The sequence below is a fragment of the Urocitellus parryii genome, chromosome 1 (assembly GCF_045843805.1).
Source record: "Urocitellus parryii isolate mUroPar1 chromosome 1, mUroPar1.hap1, whole genome shotgun sequence".
Taxonomy (NCBI): domain Eukaryota; kingdom Metazoa; phylum Chordata; class Mammalia; order Rodentia; family Sciuridae; genus Urocitellus; species Urocitellus parryii.
The window spans coordinates 94970890-94993226 of NC_135531.1; the positions used below are offsets into that span (position 1 = coordinate 94970890).

Below are 22337 nucleotides of genomic sequence, written 5' to 3' on the forward strand. Positions count from 1 at the left end.
TAATACAGGAAATTTCCTGATGATATCATATTTCGTTTTTTATTTCTTATTGAAAAATGTTGCAGATGCAGAAAAACACTTTTTGGTTTGTCAGTACTGTACCACACTCTGCTTACAGAATCCTCTGGTGTTTTCTGAAGGGAAATTAGAGAGGTCTAAACTGGAATTATAGAATCATTATGTGTAATCATTTTGCAAGTGAACCTTTTTTTTTTTTCCTGCTGTTTTAGGGTCTACCAATTTCCATGTATGGAGGCACCATAATACCCTCTCATCCTCAGCTTGCTGATGTTCCTGGAGGTCCATTGTTTAATGGGCTTCACAACCCAGATCCTGCTTGGAACCCTATGATAAAAGTTATCCAAAATTCAACTGAATGCACTGATGCCCAACAGGTAAAATGGGCTTAATGCTCTTTCATTTTTCAGATTTGTCATGTCACCCAATACTGTGCATAATACAAGTTCTGAGTCAAGTCATGACTGACCACCTTGACCTGAAGTAAGTTTTTTCAAATATCAAGATGATGCAACCAAACATTTTATTTCATGTATGTGTATTCTTCCTAGGCAAAAACAGTGAATTGCCATTGCATTTTTATATTCGTTTTGTAAATGTCTAAAGATTCCTAATTAGAAATTCCAATTTTTCCTCCCCCTTTTCAGATTTGGCCTGGCACGTGGGCACCTCATATTGGAAACATGCATCTCAAATATGTCAACTAAGTTAGAAGGTCTTTACTCTTTAGCCTTGTTTGAGAAATCTATGACCTTGGAAGAACCCTGGGGAACTTTTTTTTTTTTTTTCTTTTTTAAATGTGCCTAACTAAGAAATTTTCTCTGAGGCTTTAGCAATGGAAATTTGATTTCCCATTGTTTAAGAACAAATTGATTTCCTATCCACCTGATTATGTTCTCTGGTTAGTTTAGCCATTTTCAACTTAAGATCAGATGAACTTAGTGCTTTTGGCTAAACATACCGAATGCTACTTATATGCAGAAGAGAATTAGATGATTACATGTTTCAACCTTTTAGGGTGGTAAATACATGTATAATTGTTTACATACTGGAAAGGAAAAAGTTGAGTAAATTTCTTGTCATATAATGGCTCTACTAAATGTAGCCTGTATTAATGTGAAATATTTACCAGAATATTCAATAAAAAGATGAACAGTGTTTAGAAGTGGGGTGTGATCCTTTCAGTGGTCATGGAGGTACTGCCCAATCCACAATCATACTGAACCAGATTGTTAATGTTATGTACCATGTTTCTCACATTATACACTCCCTTGAAAAAGCACTGTTAAGACTTGTTATCTGTTTATTGTGTTTAATATTCCTGTTCCCTTGTTGTCTTCCACATCATTTTACATGTGAGAAAGTTCAAACCCTGGCACTGCATCTTGTCTGACTTTAGCACATAGGCCACTGATAAAGTTTCACTCTTTTTTATAGATCATGAGTTTGGAAATAGGAACTTTGGGATTTAAATCAGTTAACAATGAACAAATCACACCCAAATCGTCAACTTCAGGTTCCTTTTGTGCTTCCTGACTTTTTTTAATCTAAAAGATGTAATTGGTTATGGGTGTTTTAATTTTATTTGGGTTTCGACAACTCCTGTTACTTTGTTGTATTGTTGAATCAACTAAGTAATGTTTATAAATATGTGACTTGTTCTGAGCTTAGTTCCATGGACCCAAGTATGAAAAGTCAGTATGTTTAACAAACTAAACACAGAAACACTGGAATGGGTTGGGCAAACCAAAAGTTATGCCAAGAATCTGATGCAATAGAGAAGGAAAAATGATCTCACTGAAAAGTATAGTCATCAATCTGTTTGTGTTTTAATGTAGTTGAATCTCTTGTCTTATGTATAAGCATTATAAAAAAGAAAATAAGAAAATGTTTGGGGTGGATAGATAAAGCAAGAGAGAGAGAATGCACACAAAAAAGGAGTAACTAGGAGCAAACTATACAAGCAGCACCTTTCTACTCTCATAATAGGAATTCTTAATCACTGCCTAGGTCCTAAAGCCAGCACCAGGTCAGATATACCATGTTTGTTCCGTGTTAGACATAACCTGTTCTTTTGTCTTCCATTTCATCTTATGTAAGAGAATGATTACTAAAGTTATTTCTGTGTGTGTGTGTGTGTGTGTGTGTATTAGTTGTCAACAGACATTTTGTTTTATTCATTTATTTATATGTGGTGCTAAGAATAGAACCCAGTGGCTCACACATGATAGGCAAATGCTGTACCACTGAGCCCCAACCCCAACCCTTACTTCTTTTTTAATGAATTTTGAAAGTTATCACTTGTATCATAGTTACTGCTTTTGTAGTAGTTGATAATCACATTAAATATTATCAGGAGGCCCCCTGATCCTGGAGGGAGGGGGAGACCCCTTGGATCACCTACATATCTTGCACTTTCCACTTATCAATAACAAAATTAATCACCTAAAACAATGAAGTGAATGAAACTACTCTTTTCTTAAATATTTTTGGTTATAATGGACACAATATCTTTATTATTTTTTTATGTGGTGCTGAGAATCGAACCCAGTGCCTCAAACATGCTAGGCAAGCGCTCTGCCACTGATTTACAACCCCAGCCCATGAAACTACTCTTGATGAAATATATACTAGTGAGAGATAATATTAAGTAAATTATTCAGTGGGACAAAAAGGTGAGTTTGGTTCTATTGTAACTATAATATATTTGAATTGTCTGGAAGAACCCTTAAATCTGCACCTAGAAAACAACAAAAGGAGAAATGTTATCTCTATTCGGGAATTAGAACCCATAAAGAGAAAAGGAGGGAGAAAACCCTAGAAGAATTAGGAAGAAACAGGAGTTGTACAGTGAATGTAGTTCCTTAGGAACTACTACTCTTTTATCAGCCCTGCCTTCCTTTCTTTCTATTTGGATCCTGGTAGCCAGCTCCCAATCCCATTTCGCCTGCTATAATCTCTTCTTCCTCTGCCTGCCTCTTCCTGGCATTCCTTTACTGCTATTTACCAACCTGAACATTGGATAAAACCTAGCTCAGGTAAGAACTTGATTACTTTCAAAATATACAAGGGATATGGGGGGAAGCAGTATGGGTATGGTAGAACAAGAGTCAGAAGCCTAAATTCTATTTTCATTTCTGCCACTTGAAGCACTAAGACTTTAGGCATGTCATTTCACCTTTCTGGGCTTCGCTTTCATCATCTGAAAATGAAACTAAACTTAAATGAAACTCAAAAGAGTCCTCTAGTTCTAACATAAATTTTCTCCTTTTTCTTGTGAATGAGATTATATGGTCTGCGAATACTGGAAACCATTAAAATGTTTATAGTACTGAGGTTTGGTTCTGAGGTGGGGGAAAAAAGCCTGCTATTCTGGGGATGAGTATTGATTTTGGAGATTTTAGTGAAGGTAGAAGAAAACCTTGCACATCCATAGTAGTCCTTCAAGTCATTAAGAAACATCCTGCTAAAATACAGGTCAAACTGCATGAGAGTAACAGCTCTTTCAAGGAATAAAATATATCATTAAGGTTTCCAGACTCTCTTATTTCAAATAGTATTCAGTGTTAACAAAATTCCACCATCAATAAAATTATTGATGTTGTAAGACCCCTTAAATCTATTGTGGCTACAGTGTGCTGACTTGCCCTTTTATAGGCCAGTCTGCTTTCTTCAGTCCCTGCTCTCAAGGGGGAAATCCCATCACCTCATCTAACCAGACCAAAGAAGAGAGTTGGACAGCCAATGGTGCCCTCTCCTAACCAGAGGTAAGAAATTTTAGGACTTGGAACTTCAGTTTCCATCTTTTCGTGTAGATTATGGCCAAATCCTCCTGCTGATCTCAAAACTAGGGCACAAGGGGGACCATCTTAGTTAGAGTTAGGTTGTAGAAGAAAAGCTGGTCATATGATAGTTTCATGCTAAGCAGAGAGGTGTATTTGGTATACATGATTGTATCCCACTGTTGAAGACCTTTGGACCACATTGTAAACCCAGGAAGAGGCAAACAAGCCTGTAGGAAAACAACTTTGAACATCTTGTTCTCTGACTAACAAGAAGAATTTCTACCGAGAAGTATAGCTGGTCGTGACGTCTTCCCAGTGGACCCTGTACTGGGGTGAAGGGCTCTGATAACGCTGCACTTTTAATTCACCTTTAGTGCTTTGTCATTTTCCAACAGGCTAGTTCCTTCACCTTCACTCTTTCCTATAGAAAAGGAGTGAGAAAAATGTGATTTGAAGTTTAAAACTCTTTAAATGTGTTAAGATCACCTCCAATAAAAAGGGAATTAGCCTAGGCTTCAAGACCTAATATGGAAAACAAGGTCATAAATCAAATCATCTATTGCATACTTATCTTATCCTTTATTTATCTTTGCACAGTGCTGGTGATCTAATGCAGGGTCTTGCATATACTAGGAAAGTTCATCTTGATGGTATTGGTGTGACTTCAGCCAGTTTGCCTAGTGGTGGAGGCCTGGGCATAGGTATTTTTTAAACTTCCATATCTAGTGAGTATTAACTCTCTGATTTAAACTCTTGTTCCTTATCCAGGTTGCATGGATAATAAATCTGGCTTTCTCTCTAAAGCCAACAACCTATTTTCTAGTTCTCCAAACTTATTCCACCTAGTGTCTCCAAAAAGTTAGCTTCATGCAGTAGTGCAGATAGTAGTGATATCTACTGCTGCTATTTTGTAGTAGAGATTTTTTAGACATGGATCCTTCTTGAAAACTTCTCCCAGATCTGTTTCTGACTGCTCTTTCTGTTTTGGTGAATCCTTCTTCCTTAAATAAATGTTGATGTGCTTAGGGCTTGTCTTACACTGAATCTTCTCCCAAGGTTATCTCCTTCCATACTCTTGGATTTCATTCCACTCAAATATGAAGCACTAGCCTGAGTTCTCCCTGTGAACTTCAGACCAATATATTTAGCTCCATGTTGTGCTTTACCTGGGCATTCCACACACAATATTCATTCCCCAATGCTCCTTGTCTTGTTTTCCCTATTATACTAGCATTCTAGCTACCAAGGCTGTCAAACCAGAAGATAGGGAAGTACCCTGGCTTATCTCCATTTCCTTCACCCCACCCTTAATCAATCACCTTGTTCTTTCTCCTCTTTGTATCTGAGTCTTATATATTTATCTTTATCCCAACTGCTTTCACTGTTGGGCTTCCCACCTTCAATCTCATGGTCCTCTATCCCATGCCTCCCTGAACAGACTACTTCATCACCTTGCTTAAAAGATGACTTATCAGATGACTCTATAATTTGTTCCCAAGCCTTGCTCTCCATCACAGTTAATGTACATCATTTAGGTGTGCACCACTTTGTAAGATGCTTTCTTCAAAACTGTTTGGAACAATTAAGCATACATATTCTTGCTGTCTGAAATATGATTCTGAGAATCTGCAGCACCTGTATTACCTGGGAATGTATTTAAAATCCAGAATCTCACCAGGACCTAGTATATCAGAGTTCTCATTGAGGTCTGCAGGTGATTTATATGCACGTTAAAGTTTAAGAAGCACTGATTTATAATTTTTTTTAAATGAGGGACAGAATTAAAGCTAAGGGAAATTCTAATGAATCCATAGCTGAGGTAATACCAGTATGTGCATGTGGTCAGGTGCTATACTTAATTTTGGGGGGTAATAAGGACAGTGCTGATTTTGGGGAAGCCAAACAGGACAACTGGATTGAAGTTAAAATTAGAGTCTATAATATAGACACTAGACTTAGTACTTAACTCTCCCACCACCTCTCTCTGGCCTATTATATCACTATACCTACATAAAAATATATATATCTATCTCCCAAGGTTAGACACTCCCTCCGACCTTCCCTTTCACAGAGCTAAATGACCAGATCCCCTACCTATCCTCAGTTAGCTGTGATAGATAAAAGACCAGGCCTCCCCTCTTGATTTCTCAAACTGCAGCCTCCCCCTGTCCCTCAGGGCCCACTCATCCCTTAGCCCAGGTACAACTATTTCAGAAAGCTCCCTGAAGAAAGTAAGTCTCTTGCCGTGGTCAAGGCCATTAAGGCATTTTCACACCATATAGCAATCGTGTATTTCCTGTGCTGGGAATCAAACCAAGGGTCTCGCGTGCTAATCAATCACTCTACCACTTAGCTAAGCCCACAGCCTCAATTGATTGTTTCTAGTGGCCAGTACACAGCTGTGTTGAAGGGACCAGGTTTTGAAGTGAGATACACTTAGGACCCCTCCAACAACATGTGTTACTTTGAAACAGATTTTCCTGCCTGGGCTTATTTGCCTCGTTGTAAAATACGGCTATTAATAGTGCTTTACTGTCCAAAACTTTTGAGAGGAATAAGCCAGCTGTACTCCCCAGGAGCCCAGGTATAAACAGTAAACTGCTAAACTGTTGCAGTATTGAGAGGAAAGCTGGCAAATGTTGCACCAGGTGGATCTGAAGGCTTGTGCAGAGTCTTAGACTTTCCCCCACCTTTAAGGAGTCTGGTTGCTCTCTAGCGAGTAGGCGGCGCCGTCGGGTTGAGTGACAGCGAGTGGCCCGCCCCGGGCGTGACGTCGTCCTAGTGTTGTTGCTGGGGCCGCACGTGGTCAACCAAGTCCGCCTCAGACTCAGCAGCATTCCGCGCCACAGCACCAGCCCGGTTGCCTTCCTGCACCTCCTGTCTGCTATGTCCACGTCCACGAGCTGCCCGATTCCGGGGGGCCGGGAACGGCTGCCCGACTGCTACAGCACTACGCCGGGGGGCACTCTATATGCCACTACCCCGGGAGGTCAGCGGGCCGAGTCGGAGTCTGCAGAGTGCTGGCAAACCAGCGCTTGCGTGCTGTTGCCGGCGGGGGTGGGTAGGCGTGGGCTGTAGATTTGTCTTTGTCCGCAGGCCCCTCTGCAGGTTGTAGGTTTGAGGGAGGGTTTTGGAACCGAAACTTAGTTCCCCAAAACCTCAAAGTGCTGTAACAGTACCTTGTGCCCATCTTCGGTGACAGTGAGTAGATTCCTCTCTCTGGCCTTGTTTCTGGGGGTTTTCCATATGCTCCTACCTTTAGCAAATTTCCTTCCTGGGAGTAGGCCCCTAGGTCCCAGTAGAAGGTGGCCTGAGCAGGAAGCACCAAATCTTGGTTAGAGCTGTTAGGGGCAGGGGTTCAGGTATATGCAGCTGGCTGTGTCTTTTAGCTGTGATAGATAAAAGTCCAGGCTTCCCCTGCTGCTGGTTGAGCCAGCAGCCCCGAGAACTTGAGCGGCTGGGTTCCCTACCCAGCAATTCCTGGGTAAAGGGGAGGGGCAAGAACTGGGCAGTTCCCTTTGAGGTCAACAATGCTGGCTGATTTCCCTTGAGCTAGAAGGCTGAGACTTTAAGGACTTGGGAGTGGTCATATGTCCCTGTTTTTCATGAGGAAAGCAAGTATCTGGAAGAACACAGCTTCTCTTTGCAGGAGATGAGTGCCCCCTTCACAGCTGTGGGGCAACTATATCCCACCTTGTAAACCAAACCAAGAAAATGTCAAAGCTTAAGAGTAGCAGACCCTGAGCTCATAGTTTGGTGCTCCTTTTTAGAACTAAGACCTGAAACTCCCCCAAACCTAAGTCCCCTGGTTGGACTAACTGGAAAGCCCAGTTGCTTTATGATGTCTACACACATCTTGGTTAGGCCTGGTAGTCTTTCAGTGCCATGAAGCCTTGTCAGTAGAGGTCCTAGTCAGTCTACACACTGGGAAATGTGACAGTCTTACACCCCCCAACACAGTCCTCAAAAGGCTGATGCCTGGGATCCTAATCACCTTTGAGCCCAAGTTCCTGACTCTTAACCTCAGCCCCTACCCTTTAACAGGCACCAGGATCATCTACGACCGAAAGTTCCTGCTGGAGTGCAAGAACTCACCCATTGCCCGGACACCCCCCTGCTGCCTCCCTCAGATTCCCGGGGTCACAACTCCTCCAACAGTCCTACCCTCCAAACTGGAGTTGCTGAAGGAGCAGAAGGAGACAGAGGAAGAGATACCCGGTAAGGAAAGCAGTATCTAAAATTAGGAAATGCCTCATCCTTTGAGTTGAGATGCCTCTGTGAAGTAGAGTGGGGTTCAATTCCAAGAGGGGTTTCCACACTGGCCATAGGCCTTCAGACCCTCAGGCCACCAACTAGCCCTGCTTTTTCTTTCTCCAGATGACGCACAATTTGAAATGGACTTCTAATCCAGTGCAGATGATCCCCCCGTGTGGCGTTATAGAGGGATCCCTCATGCCGCTGTTGCCACCACCTCTTTCTGGGATATCCAAAGGACAGCTAGCCTCATCTAATCTGGAAAGGAGTGACTTGTTGGTTGTGGACCTCCTTTAAATCTGGGGCAGCTAGACCAGGGATAGGAGTGGGCTACTTGCCAAGTCCTTAGATCTCCTTTCTCTTTGGTCTTTAGGTACTCCTCCCAACCCCCAGGCCTCTATGCTAAGGGCTAGGACTGGAAGACAGAATATGTCACCTTCTGGCTGCTTAGTAAACATTCAAACAAAAGTCTTGGCTCCAGTGTTCTCCTCAATGGTGGTCTTCTCATCTTAGCCACACAGCTGAGGGCCCTAGCAGGCTTATGAGAGGTCCAGGTCTGTTCCCAGCTCCCCCTGAGCCAACTTCCAGCAGCCTGGGACAGACTGTAGGAGTCGCCAAACCATGAACAGCAATAGCCTGGACCTTGCCAGGGGATATTCCTGTCTTTTCAGGAAGCAGTCTTCTTGGAACTGGGCCTCCCCAACAGCCCTCCCCTCTCCATTCCTAAGCAGCACTCTCTGGATGAGGTGATTTCACAGCCTATAGCCAAATCTCTTGTCTCTCCTTGCTATTTCTACCTCCTACTACCTGTAAGTACCAGTCCCCATTCCAATACTGAAAACCTTGTGCATTCCTTTCTTACAGCACTGTTGTTTACATAGGTTTACAAGAAACCTTAAGGTCCACACTAAAGGCCAAAATGAGGTAGCAGTTTGCCTGATGAGTCAGTAATGATCCCAAATCTCAGTATTTGGGTCATCTCCTTCATTCTCTATATAGCAAAAACCACTCACTGGTTCTAATCTCTACTATCTGTATACCTCAAAGATGGAAGGTATATAAGGGAGTCTCCTTTCCTTGCAAGAAAAGCATCCACATGCTAGGCTATTTGAATCTGTTCTCATTTTGAAATGAACTCTTTCAAAGACGGGGCTACAAGGAATGAGTTTCTTGATCTAATTTTGGTAAAAGTGGCAAGCAGCAATCTGATCATGCCCAGCTAGGCATGATATGTGGAGGAAGGATAACAGGAGTTATAGGGTATGCAAGGAGTGGGCTGTCAAGGACAGTATTGGGGACCAGTTTGACATATGAAGGGGCTCATCTCTTCCCACCCAGTGCCCACCACTGAGATGTTTTTATTGAAATGCATATGTTATGGGTTAACAAGTGAGCTCCCTGTACCCCAGATTGGATCTTGGGTCAGTTCCAATGGGACAGTCTCCCTGGTGGTAAAATGGAGTCAAGTGAGAGAAGGCCTCCACACCAAGGCATAAGAAACAGGCTAGGTGAGTCTGGGGAATCCCCAGAATTATAGCGCCTCTTGAAAGCCTGGTATAGTTTGGTTCTCCTCAGCAGCTGCTGCAGATTTCTCTTCATTGGCCTCCTCCTCTGAAGACAGACTCCTCTTTTCCGCAATTAATCTTTTAACTCCCACCATCCACTGACTGACCTCAGTCACATGATCAACCATGAGGGAGCGGTGAATGTCATCTGCTACATCCCACCGGTGGCTTGAAAGCTCTGAGGAGAAACAGGGCTTGAGCAAGCAGAATGTGCTAAAAAAGAGCTTTCATGCCTCCCATCCCAGAGTTCAAAATCTTAGCACCTGTTCCAGCTTAACCAACCATGGCAGGGCAAGAGATTTAGGCTATACCAGAAGCCACCCATACCTTGCACCAGTAGTGCCATCCTCTTCTTAACAGGCACTGACAACTTCCCTCCAGCCCACTGTTCCTGAAGCAGTGTCAGGCGTCGACTGATGTCATCACATACCTGCTTCTGAAAGACAAATGCCCTCCAACTCAAGTGGTGCCAGCCCATTGGGGAAAAGGGAAGGCAGTATCATAGGAATGCATCTGCTAATCTCTGGCCCAGGACCTTACATTTTGTCTTTTAGAGATCTGGTTCTTTACCCAAAGGTTAGAGGCCCTCACTGAGAACCTGTTGAGGCCTATGGATCTTCTTCCAAGAAAACATGCATGTGTGGCTAGAATTTAAAAATTTGGGGTCTTCTCAGACCCTCAGAAGCTCATAAGGTTAATTTACCAAAAAAAGAGACTTAAGAGCCAAATAGATGAAATTACTATGTTACTTCCTCTTTCCTTGATCCCTTACCTCCAGAGAGCTTAGGAAACACCATAGATAGAGATTTCCTCTCCCCCACTGAGTACAAAACTAGCAGGGTATGCTCTGAATGGCCTGGAGATACTGAAAATTAAACTACTATTTTCCACTAATGGGAATTTAATTCAACTCATTCCTACAACTCTACTGTTGACTAGTTCTGCAGAAGTCTTGTGCACCCTCCTGAAATCCTGTTTATTTTCTTGGGAAGGTCTTAGCAGATTCTGAAGGGGTCCATAACTCTGACAGGATTAAGAATCATTGCCTGTAGGGTCAGAAGGTCTACCTTTGGGAGCCATACTTGCATCTGGCTATCTCCTACTCCCTGGAGGGCTTACCTTCATGTGGCCACGGCAATCTTCCAATGCCTGTTCCAAAGGTCTCAGCACATCCTCCATCATAGCCTCAGACTCAATGACTCGGAAACCTGTGGGCTCCACTCTGGAGACAGGACAGCTCCCCACAGAGGGGGGGCCAAGGGCCTTACTTGAAAGAGGCGGAGGCCCCATTGGAGGAGGCCCAGGAGAAGTCTCTGAGGTGAAGACTGAAAAAGTAAAGCAGGATTCAAGTAGCATGGCTCAAATAGGTAAGAAACTCAACACTAAAGTCACCCCTTCTAAGCAGGGATACTCTGGGACAATTCATCCACTTAAAAATGTGCATTAAGTATCTACTAGGTGCAGACAATGTGCTAGGTGCCAAAGATAGAGTAAACCAGACAAATTAGGTTCCTGCCTTTAGAGAGCTTAAATTCTAGAGGGGTTGGAGACACAACTGCCAAATTATGTTACATGCTGTAAAGAAATAAAATGTACTATGTGATAAAGGGTATAGAAAGACCTAAGTTGTTTATACAAGTACAGCTGCTAGATTAGTGTGTAACACAAAATACTCACAAAGCTAACAGTTTTTATTGAGAACTAATGGATACAATAGATGCAGCTATGAAGAGTTAAAGAGTACTAGGTGAATTGTTGGGGGGCAGGGATACCAAAGATTGGACTGAAGAGTGCTTCAATGTAGCTGGACCACATTCCTAACCTTTTTCTGTTTTTGAATTTTGAGACAGTCTCTCACTAAGTTGCTGAGGCTGGCTTTGAACTTGCAATCCTCCTGCCTCAGCCTCCTGTGTTGCTGGGATTCCAAGTGTGCAACTGCCCAGCTTCCTAAGACTTATTAAAACTGAAGAAAGCAGTGTAAGCCATGACTGGAGGAGCAGTCCAGTTCCTGTAGGGCCTTGGAGTTTGATCTCGAGCCCTACAGTCGGGAAGCCACTGCAGTTTTATAGAAGCAAGGAGTAACATGGCCCAACTTCTTCTTCTTCTTATTATTATTATTATTGTTTGTGTGGAGGGCAGGGTACTGGGGATTGAACTCAGGGGCACTTGACACTAAGCCACATCCCCAGCCCTATTTTTTATATCTTATTTAGAGACAGGATCTACACTGAGTTGTTTAGCACCTCGGTTTTTGTTTTTTTTTTTTTTTTTGCTGAGGCTGGCCTTAATCTCTCAATACTCCTGTCTCAGCCTCTGGAGCCAAGCATGCACCACTCTGCAGTGCCTGACATTTCTTTCTTTCTTTTTTAATTTTTAATATTTATTTTTCAGTTTTCAGCGGACCCAACATCTTTCTTTGTATGTGGTGCTAAGGATCAAACCCGGGCCGCAAGCATGCCAGGCGAGTGCGCTACCACTTGAGCCACATCCCCAGCCCCCGACATTTATTTCTTATAATCTTTTTGTTGTTGTTGTTTATTTTTATGTAGTGCTGAGGATCAAACCCAGTGCCTCACACATGTGAGGCAAGTGCTCTGCCACTGAGCCACAACCCCAGCTCCCCCAACTTATTTTTTTAGATGTATGTTTCATGACAAATTGATGAGAACAGATCAAGAATAGAGCCAGGCACGGCAGTTGATTAATGAGATGGTCCAGGAAAAAGAGAATGCCTAGCCATAACTATGGTAAAAGAATAGATGAGGGGGGAAAAGCAGTCCGAGATTTATTTAGGAGGAGGCAGCAACAGGATTTGGTTACAATAGTTGAGTGAAGAATCAAGATGACTTGTTTCTGACCAGTAACTGGAGGAAGAAAGTCAAGAACTTAATTTTCAGGCATTAGCATCTCCAAGGATGATTAATGCACCTAATAATTTGGCCTCAGTTACTTTACTCCTGCACCTCCAGTGATTTTTTTTTTTTTTTTTTTTGGTAGTTGTAGATGAACAGCATGCCTTTATTTGTTTACTTTTATGTGGTGCTGAGGATCAAACCCAGTGCCTCACACCTGCCAGGCGAGCGCTCTACCACTGAGCTACAGCCCCAGCACTCCAGTGATCATTTTGTTCCTCCCTTTTATTCCCCAATGCTTTGTCCACAACACTGTATCATCTCCAAAATTTGACTGCCCCTCCTACCCTTCCAGCTCAACTACTCAGATTCCCTGGTGCATTACAGTTACTCCCTTTGAAACACTTTTACCTCCTCCCTCTCTTCCTTTTGTCCCACTTTATTGGTTAAACCATAGTGCCTACACTTGGGAAGAAAACAGAACCAAACTGATAAATGATAACTTAATACTTTTAATGGCCACCGATGTTAAAACATTCCAAACACTGCCTGGACACATGTCTTCTAAACTTTTCTACTGTCTCACTCTTTCTTTGCCTACTGTCTCTCCACCTCTGATCCTGCCTCATGTTTCATTGAGAAAATACAGGTCATCAAACATGAACTCTCTCATCTTCCCACCACCACTTTTACCAGCTTATCTGCATCTGTGCCCACTTTCCTTCCTTCTGTAATAAATGAAAGCTTCCTGCTTCTATCAAAATCCATCTCCAGCTATTATTCCTTTTCTTCTGCATCATCAGTTCTGGTTCTCAGTCAGCATACAAACATATTGTAGTATATACTATCAAAAGCAATCCTTCCTTCACATTATTCCATTTTCCAACATTGCCCCATTTTCTCATCTCTGCTTCACAAAACTTTCTGAGTGAAATGTCTATAATTACTCTGTATTTTTCATATTCTCTCTCAGCCCATTCCAGCTAAATTTGTTTTCACCACTCTATAGAGACTGTTCTTGTTAAGGTCAGCAGTAATTGCAGTGTTTGTCAGATATAGAGGTCTCTGTCTCTCTTGACCTCTGTAGCATTCTGCACTGTTGATTCTTGATTTTACTCTCCCCTATTCTTCTTTGGCCACTGCTTAATCTTTGCTGCTCCCTCCTATACATAACCTTGAAATGCTAGAAAGCCCTAGAGCACCTTTTTAGGTCTCTATCCACAACCTCTCTTTATGTCATCTTATTCAAGCCATGCCATTAAATACCAACGACTGTTGGTGACTTTCTCTAATCTGATCTATCCCTTTCTCTCTCCAAAGATAGCAGCAACCCAAACTTAAATATGGCCCAAACTGAAAACTTGCTTTTTCCCTCCCCACAAAACCTCTATCCTCCAATATCCCCATGTCAAATAAACAAACAAAAAACCACATTGATTTCTATTTACTTATTCTTACTTTTTCCACAACAAAACCTATGTACACCTAATTCCTACCATCCCCACTACTTCCTTCCTTGTCAAATCATTAAATCTTGCCAGTATTACTGTAATAGCTTCTTGATTTGTTGTTCATTTCTTCCCTAAAATCTTTTTCCACACAGCAGACACAGTGATCTTTTAAAGATGTAAATCAATTAGTGGTTCCCATGCTGGAGAGCAAACATCTGAACACAACTGACTGAACACTACTGGCATCTACCGGGTAGAGGATCAAGGGTGCTGCTGAAGAAACTACAACGCAAAAGAGAGTATCCAGCAAAGAATAACTTGGCCTAAAATCAGTAGTGCCATGGTTAAGAAACCCTGCCTTCCTTATATTACTCCTTTGCAGTGAAAAGGGTGTAAAGGATGAAGGGATGCTAAAAGAAATTAACCTGAGCCCATTGTGCAGGTGACTGCCCACTTCTGTCCTAGAAAACTTTAAGAGGGAAAGACAGCCCTTCTCTACTTTAAACTTTTCAGTAGCTTCCAACTTTGTAGATTAAAATGCAAACTCCTTTTCCTGGCAAAACTCACTATGTTGTAGCCATTCTACTTCTTCAATATCCAATCTTTTTCTTATCCCAGGACCTCTGCACTAGCTTTGAAATGTTCTTGCACCTGATCATCGACTGGCTTCTAGTTACTAGATTTCAACCCCTCAGATGCCTAATTTAGTCACCCAGTAACATATCACTCTGTTATTTCTCTGCAGAGCCCTTTGATTTAATGTCATCTTATTCAAGCCATGACATTAAATACCATTAAATATTAAATCAATATTTAATCTATTGCCAACACTAGGTAGTTAACTTCTTGTTCACTGCTATTTAGTTTGTTGCCCTTAAGTAGTGTCTCTTAGTATGTACTCAGTAAATAATAATAGATGAGTAACACATCAAGTTTCAGAGGCCTACTATATAGCCCAAGTGAAGAGGTAAAAGGGCTAAATCGAGAAGAGGACTCTAAGAAGAGGACTAGATTGGAAACAACTTGAGAATACGCTTAATAAGATCACTTAGGATCAAGGTATTAAAGAGTCTTCTTAAATAAACAACATTTATTGGTCTAAGCGGCAGAGAGGGAGCTCAAAAACACCTGCTCTGGGCCCCTTACTGGGGTCCCAGTCTTGTGGAGGGAAGTCTCCTCAGAAGAGAGAAACAGACCTTTGGGTCACGCTTATCCCTGGCACCGCCCATTCTCCGCGGGACTCCGTGTATAGGGCCCCCACGCACCTCTGGGGGATCCATCCTGCGGGGCGGCGACCCTCTTAGTGAGCGGCGTGCGCTTGGGTCCGCCAGTCTGGGTCTGCAGCCCGTATGAGAACTGCGGCGGGTCGTTCCAGCCGCGCTCCTTGTTGCCTGTGGAGGCGAGGGAATGTGTAAAGCGAGAGCCGGACTCCACCAGAAGGTTTCACTGGGGCTTGGGAAGGTAGAGGTCCACACCCGGCGCCCCCAGCTGCGCTCACCCGGCTTGACATACAGCTCCGCCATCTCCACTTCCGCACTGCCAGCGCGGCAGCGCGTCATTTCCGGGGCCGCCGATCACGTGGGCTAGTTGGAATGTGTGCCAGGCGGCGCTGGCTGCTTGGAGGACTTGTTTGGACAGTTCTTTTCAACCGCCGAGAACCGCAGGGACCCTGCGCCAATTCCCTAAGGGACTCTGGTCACAAGGCACCAAACGATGCTGTTTTTCCGAGGACCTGGCGCTCTAGGGAGCCCTAGTCTCAGGGTCTAATCTCTCCCAATTGTTCTCAGGAGCAAGTTCAAACCACCAAAAATTCAGGCCCCGCGTGTACCCCGTCAGTGATCTAGCCAGGTCAACTCCTGGAGCCTCACCTCTGTCCAGTGCCCTACACATTCACCACATTTATTTTCTCTAGACTCACTTAGTACTCATCTTTCTTCAACACTCGGCTTAAATGTCAACTCTCCCAAAGTCTTTTGTAACACTTTAGGCTAGGTTAAGTGTCTCACCGTGCTACCACAATACTCTTCTGAAGAAGATTTCCTAGTTGTACTACATAGCATCTTCTATTTTGTTTGACTTGTTTATCTCCCCCCTAGGAGTCTCAGAAGGTGGGATCTGACTAGTACATCCCCAGCACCTAGCTTAGTATCTAGCACAAAGAAGACCTTAGAAAATGTTTGTTGAATGAAGTCAGGTGTCAGTTACATCCATGCCCTCATAGTCACGCTCACCCCTCACAGGTTGTTAGCCCCCAACCCTGTCCCAGGTCCAATATACTCACACCTAGTGAGGTCACTGAGGGATTTTTATTTGCACTTATTTTTCTATAAAGTGTTGCTGAGGTAGAGCCAACTGCCCAGGGCTGGACAGGGTCAAGGAACACAAGGATCCAAGGTAAGGGGAACCAGGGGCCTAAGTTGTAGTGCAGGGCCTCTCAGTCATCCGTATAAACAATAAGTTGGGCAATAAATAGAGGGTAAGCAAGGATCCCGAACAGGCAGGAAAGGTGAGAGGTTGCAGGCCCCTGGGACATGAAGGGGTACAGAGTTGGGCATGAATCCAGAGCCTCCTTCCCCAGCCCTCTAAGATCAATTTAGGGCATATGGAGTAGAGAGGGTTTCAGACGGAAAACATCAAGAAAAGAGAAGACACCCCGCTTTCGAGGGGCTGCCCCTGCACCCCCAACCCCTCCTTTGAGTAGGGGCAGAGGCAGGGGACCTCCTGGGGAGTCCATGGAGCTGGTCCTCTTGAGCCGCAGGCGGGCACGGGCCTGGGCACCCCAGGCCTTGCCTCGAGCTGCAGAGGCCACAAGACACTTCTGGTACTGAACCTAGGGAGAAGGGTGATGTGAGGATACAGCTACTCTCTGCCCCTGGACTCCTTGAAAACTTCTGCAGAACAGAAAACTGGGCAAGGCTTCTATCTGATACAAGGCTGGTAGTTAGCATATCTGCAGTCCTTACAATACTGTCAAGTAGTTCAACAGCAAAAACATAAAACTTGATATTTACTGAGAAATTAAGGAAGGCTGGACACTGGTAAGTGTTTGATATAATAATATAACTTAATTCAGCTTTTTATGAGGTGTTGTTATCCCCATTTTCCAAATGAGGAAGTTAAGATTCAGACAGAGTAGAAGACTTACTCAAGGTCATATAGCCAGAAAATGGTGGAACTGTCATTCAAACCTAGTTTTGACTATAGAGCCTGTACTCTTAACCACACCTACCACTAGGCTACCTCTGATCTATCTATCACTGTTGTGGATCAGTCCTCACCAAAGCATATTCTCTAATCAAGGGGAGGGTCTACAACCCCAATCCATTCCCAGTACAACTGCTCAAATTATCTCATTTGAACTATTAACGAGGGTCTCAATTAGCCTTCCTACCTCCTCTCTGTGTCCTCTAAAGTTTTTACCCATATTATAGCTTAAATGGTCATCCTAAACCAAAAACGAAACTTAACTGTCTTGCTCAAAATCCTTCATTGGTTCCTCATACCCCTGGATAAAATAAACTCATCAGCTCGACCCATGACCTGGTTTCTGCCTTCATCTCTCACTACACTTTCCCTTGCATTGCCACATACTCTAATCCACTAACACCTCTCCCTCCCCCCCCTTTATCTCTCTCTCTCTCTCTCTCTCTCTCTCTCTCTCTCTCTCTCTCTCTCTCTTTCTCTCTCTCTCTCTCCTTTACAATTGAAGTTTCCTGTACTCAGCATAACTGTCCCACTCTGCTTCACGTAACTTCCTCTTAGGTCATCTCAATTTTCTCTCCTGAAGGAAATCTCCTCTATCATCCCATGGTATACAACCTCTTCCTGATGTGTTTCTGTTCTATCCTAAGTATTCTGTGAAGGTAAGATGTCCCTTCTATATTGCTGAATTACCAGGGTCAAGTGTGGTGCATATAATTTATAGGTACTCATCATCTGTTGAATAAATAAGTGAACTGAATTAGTGGAGTTTAAGCATACCACATTTGAATGCCCACATATGCCAAGAAATAACCTAAATGAGACAAACAGAAAAGACAATGCCAAACCTATGTAGCAGAGTCCCTACAGAACTCCAGCTACATGCTGAAATTTTACATTTGAACCCTGTGCCAGACTCTTCATAATTTAAGAAATGCAGGTATAGTAATAACTATGTAAAATCTTATAGCCTGTAAATATAGGCAACTAATCAAAACTTACTAAAAATAGAACAAGGGCCAAAATACTTATGAACCAATCAGCCCTAGGGGGGTCACTGGTTTGTGATTTGTGGAAAGGCTGCCAATCGTGAGCCCAGTCCATGGTATACAGCAGCTACTGGACAATTCCACCCATGAATGCCAACCCCCAACTCACCATACAGGCAGCCTGCACAGCTTCAGAGAGTCCCCCAGCATGAGGCTGGCACCAGAAGGCTGCACACTGGAAGCTCTGACGGCCAAGGTCAGCGATGAGGCCAAAGGTGTGTGGGTCATGGCCAACGCCAATAAAGGTCACAAGGCGCACAGGGCACTGCCACAGTGGCTCCTCCTCTGCACTGGCCTCTGCCTGTCCATACCAGGCCAGTCATTAGAGGATCAAGCACTGGCCAGGCCCACTATCTCTTCCAGCAGACCCCCTCAGCATCCTTGCTAACCCTCCACAGGCTCCCCACCTTCACCCTCTTCTGGTACCTGAATGGAATGTGCAGTCATGAGAGAATCAGATACACTGAGCACAGCAGGAACCCAGGCATTCTTGTCCCCCCGGGCAGTGAGGGTACCAATGGCCTCGTTCAGCACATCCATTCCTGGGGGGACATGACAACTGTAATGACTCCCAGTTACAAAGAAAGAAAGGGTCTGCAGAGAGTATCTAGGCCCCTCTCACTGACTTGGGATTCAGAAAGATGAGAAGAATATAGCTGGGGCTGGAATTAGAACTTTGAGTTGGGAAAGCTGGTACATCCCAGGCTATGTAAGGCCATGGGAGGTCTCCAAGAAATAGTAGATCCCACCCCACCCACCTTCCCCTTGTCTTATGCATCCCAACCCATCCAGCCTCTTTAGTCCTCACCCATGGCTTTGGTGACTGGCAGGGTCCCCATGTACAGTGCCTCATATTTCTGAGCAGCCTGATTCACAGCATCCAGCAGTTCCGCTAAAAGGTAAACATTAAGTTGACATGGGAACTCTCCATTATACCTAGCCTACCCTTCTGAGTGGGCCAGGACCCAGGACAGAGATGTTGCTAATAAAAGAAAGCCCATGGATGTTCCTCCATTTTAGGGCTTGGGATCCCTGGGGCCAGACATCTCAGAAATCTCACATTTCTGGACCTGTGCTAAATGACCAGGAACCTCCCCCAACTCCCATCTTTCATCAAACATCCTGATGATGCAATATAGCAGCCCTTTTCCTATACCTTGCCGTGGCAGGTCTTCAGGGGAGATGGGATCTGGGGAGCAGCAAACAGAATCACCATTGACCCCTACTCGCTCTGACAAGATCTAAAATAAATGCAATCATCATGAGACTCAGAGAGAAGGAGGAATTTGGGTGAAGGGGTCAATAACACCCTGACCCAACTATCTTGAAAACTCCAGCCCCAGCTCCACAACCACATGTCCTGCCCCCCCACTCTTAGCCCTTACCTGAGCACAGAGCCCATGTAGGGCACTTGCAATAGCTTTGGCAGGGACATCACAGCGAAACACATGGCACTTGAGCATACAGCTGTCTTTGTCACCCGCCACAAAAGCGAAGTCCCTGGCAAAAGCAGAAATGGGGCTGGGATAGAGCTGGTTAGAGGCAGGGGCCTATAGTGTCTACAAGAAGCTTTTAAAATCAGTCTAGGAATACAGCAAAGATGGAGTGGGGAGGTTAGGGCTGGGAGTCAGGGTACCTGGTTGTCACATACCTGTCACTGTTCCAGAAGCATGTGGGAGCACAGGAGAGAATCAGCCCAGCCTTTCAGGCTGTCCCCTATCTGTCCCTGCTGAGCTGGGCCCACCCTCCCCAACCAGGGCTGAACCAGGCAGGGGAGGCAGTGCTGGGTCCATGTCAGAGGATCTGTGTCCAGGGGTTCAAGTACCAGGGATCAGCATCAGTGGGGATCACAGCCTGCAGGGGGGAGGGAGAAGCAGCTCTCGCTTGGGGAGATGCAGATGTCCTCACCGGCCCTTGGAGCTGCCCACGCCCCATACACGAATGTGCACCAGAGGCTGGCAGTGGATCAGACTATGGTCCAGTGGATTCACTAGGCTCATGGCATCCTTCTTCAGGATCATAAGCATGTTCTGGCCCTGCCAAGGACAGTCATCCCAAAGATCAGATAAAAGTGGTTGCCATAGGAAACAGGTAACTCAGGGACAACTACTTCTGCTGGTCCATAGACTGAACCCATTGGGCAGCCAGATAACTCACCTCACCCCAGGCACCATCTGGGGGCTGGCTACGGTTGCGGGTCTGAGCCAGCTGCTGGATACAGTTATTGACTGCAATACTACTCTTTCCTGGTGCCAGGTCTTCTTCCGGCACCTCCACCCAGCCCAGAGAGCGGACTGCAAAGCACTGACAAGTTAGGGGAAGGGACAGGAGTGAGTAGGGGTGGAATGGGGTGGCAGGTACCATAGGCTCCACATGTACAAACCCTCTGGTAGTCTCTTCCTTTGCTCTTTATTACCTCTACTCAATCCAGGTCCACCCCAATCTTTCACTAAGGATTTCCCAATGCCTTAGGTTGACCCTCGGGCTCAAGTCACTACCTTAGTCCCTGGCTCCAGGCTCTGGATATAGGATTCCTCACCATACCAGGTCAGAGAGTTACTGGAAAAGAGAGCACAACTGGTAAGAGAACCATACTTCCTACAGTAGGGGAAATGGTAAGGCCCAAGCTATTTGATCAGCACAGGATTTTGGACAAGATCCAAAATACAGCATCACAAATATAAACCCCAAGTGTGGTAAAACCCAAGATATATTAACATAAAATGTGGCTTAGAATTTGAGAGAAAATTCAGAACCCAAGGTCCAGACAGGACGTCGAATAAAAGTTAAAACATGAGACAGTGTATAAACTGTGAATCAGAGCCCCTAACCAAGACAAGACATCCTTGAAATCAAAGCCCAAAGACATGGCCAAGGTCTAAAACATGATAGGTCAGGACACAGAATATGGGAAAGAATATGTAACTAATGACAAAAACTTAGATCAAGGGACAAAACTCAAAATACTGATAGTCAAGAACATGGTGCTGTGCTGTGCCCAACAACACAGAACAGGGCCCTAAAAGGTAGTCCAGAACCTGATCTGGAAAACAGACTGGGTTCAGCTGCATTTCTAAATGCTCCCAAGCCTTTCATTTTGCCTGGGCCATCCCTGTTACCTTCGGTCCAGTGAGTTCTCCAGGCTGGAGAAGGATCTCCCCTTGGGGGGCCGCAGTCCCCAAATCCTCTCTGTCCTCTGTAGAACGGGGGCAGTCAATCAGTATAACAAGCAGGCCTAGGGCCACACACAGCCTTAGGCCCCTTTCTCACACCTACCGTGCCTGGATCCTCTGCATCTCCTATTTCCCAGGTTGGACGCTGCCACTGGGTGCTACCGCTTGGTACATGCCAATAGTAAGTACCTGCAGCATCATGGATCTTCCTCCAGCCTGGGGGCAGGCCTGGTTCCCCCTCCAGATTCTGGTCCCCCCACAAGTCATCTACAGAAACGAGATTGGAGAGGGTGCACATATTATGCATGAGTTCAGAATAACCATTGTCATAACCCTCCCTACATCCCACAAGGAACAGCCCGTTAGGCAGAAGCTCGAGGCTCCCCAATCTTAAGGATTGTAAGATCAGGGTTCATTTGTCTGCCGGTCCCCACACCACCCCCGATTTTGACCCTTTCTCCATTCCCTAGTCTCCCCCATCAGCTTCTCATTTTCCCACTAGGCCCCTCCGTGCACACCGTCGCAGTTGACCAGAATGATGGCCAGCATATAATCCTTGCCCAGCATAGCCCCTCCGGGTCCCCGCTGGCCCTAGCTGCCCTGCGCTCTCAGCTCAGCGCGACCTCAAGCAGAGTTGCGCTGAAAAGCCCCGGCTCCCTGTGTCGGAGACCGCCAGGCCAGCTGGCGCCGCAAACACGCGGGGCGGGGTCTGAGCAGCACCGCCCCTAGGCGGTGGTGTCTACAAGCCGAGTGGATGTGTGTTTCCGTGCGTCGGACCAGAGGAGGCGCACGGATGCCCCTGACTCGCTGACACCACCACGCAACTATGAGCTCATCAAGAGGGTGGAAGACCGGTCAGGTGAACGTGCACCGCGCGCACTCGCGCATGAGTGAAATCATCGCGCGGGTGTATGCGCGCTCACAGACAGCCTGGGATGCGGCGGTAGGGGTCACGTGGTAGCATCTGTGAAAACTAGACTGTCAAAATT

The 22337-nt window shown here is 45.0% G+C and overlaps 4 protein-coding genes across 6 annotated transcripts in view; 2 read left to right on the top strand and 2 right to left on the bottom strand.

Annotated features, from left to right (window-relative positions):
- Ankhd1 (ankyrin repeat and KH domain containing 1) overlaps nucleotides 1-1609 on the top strand; it is a 127715-nt gene extending 126106 nt beyond the window's left edge. For all 3 annotated transcript variants that reach the window (XM_077800818.1, XM_077800823.1, XM_077800820.1), the window contains 2 exons: nucleotides 231-395; nucleotides 666-1609. In XM_077800818.1, coding sequence (XP_077656944.1) covers nucleotides 231-395; nucleotides 666-725 — 225 coding nt within the window. In that variant the 3' untranslated portion in view covers nucleotides 726-1609. The remainder of the gene's footprint in view (nucleotides 1-230; nucleotides 396-665) is intronic.
- Nucleotides 1610-5838: 4229 nt separating this feature from the next.
- Nucleotides 5839-8532, top strand: Eif4ebp3 (eukaryotic translation initiation factor 4E binding protein 3). Its single transcript, XM_026384389.2, has 3 exons — nucleotides 5839-6792; nucleotides 7848-8021; nucleotides 8181-8532. Exons 1-3 carry the CDS (start codon nucleotides 6690-6692, stop codon nucleotides 8207-8209), a joined length of 306 nt encoding a protein of 101 aa, XP_026240174.1. The 5' UTR covers nucleotides 5839-6689; the 3' UTR covers nucleotides 8210-8532.
- An 827-nt stretch (nucleotides 8533-9359) lies between these two features.
- Sra1 (steroid receptor RNA activator 1) lies at nucleotides 9360-15509 on the bottom strand. Its single transcript, XM_026384388.2, has 5 exons — nucleotides 15424-15509; nucleotides 15191-15316; nucleotides 10742-10947; nucleotides 9950-10058; nucleotides 9360-9800 (listed from the first exon to the last, which is right to left on the bottom strand). The coding sequence occupies exons 1-5, from the start codon at nucleotides 15482-15484 to the stop codon at nucleotides 9589-9591; spliced, it is 714 nt and encodes a 237-aa protein (XP_026240173.2). The 5' UTR covers nucleotides 15485-15509; the 3' UTR covers nucleotides 9360-9588.
- Nucleotides 15510-16226: 717 nt separating this feature from the next.
- Nucleotides 16227-22097, bottom strand: Apbb3 (amyloid beta precursor protein binding family B member 3). Its single transcript, XM_026384351.2, has 12 exons — nucleotides 21867-22097; nucleotides 21452-21615; nucleotides 21295-21371; nucleotides 20674-20734; nucleotides 20333-20479; nucleotides 20084-20211; nucleotides 19561-19675; nucleotides 19332-19416; nucleotides 18984-19067; nucleotides 18602-18717; nucleotides 18285-18476; nucleotides 16227-16755 (listed from the first exon to the last, which is right to left on the bottom strand). Exons 1-12 carry the CDS (start codon nucleotides 21913-21915, stop codon nucleotides 16519-16521), a joined length of 1455 nt encoding a protein of 484 aa, XP_026240136.1. The 5' UTR covers nucleotides 21916-22097; the 3' UTR covers nucleotides 16227-16518.
- Between the last annotated feature and the right edge of the window lie 240 nt (nucleotides 22098-22337).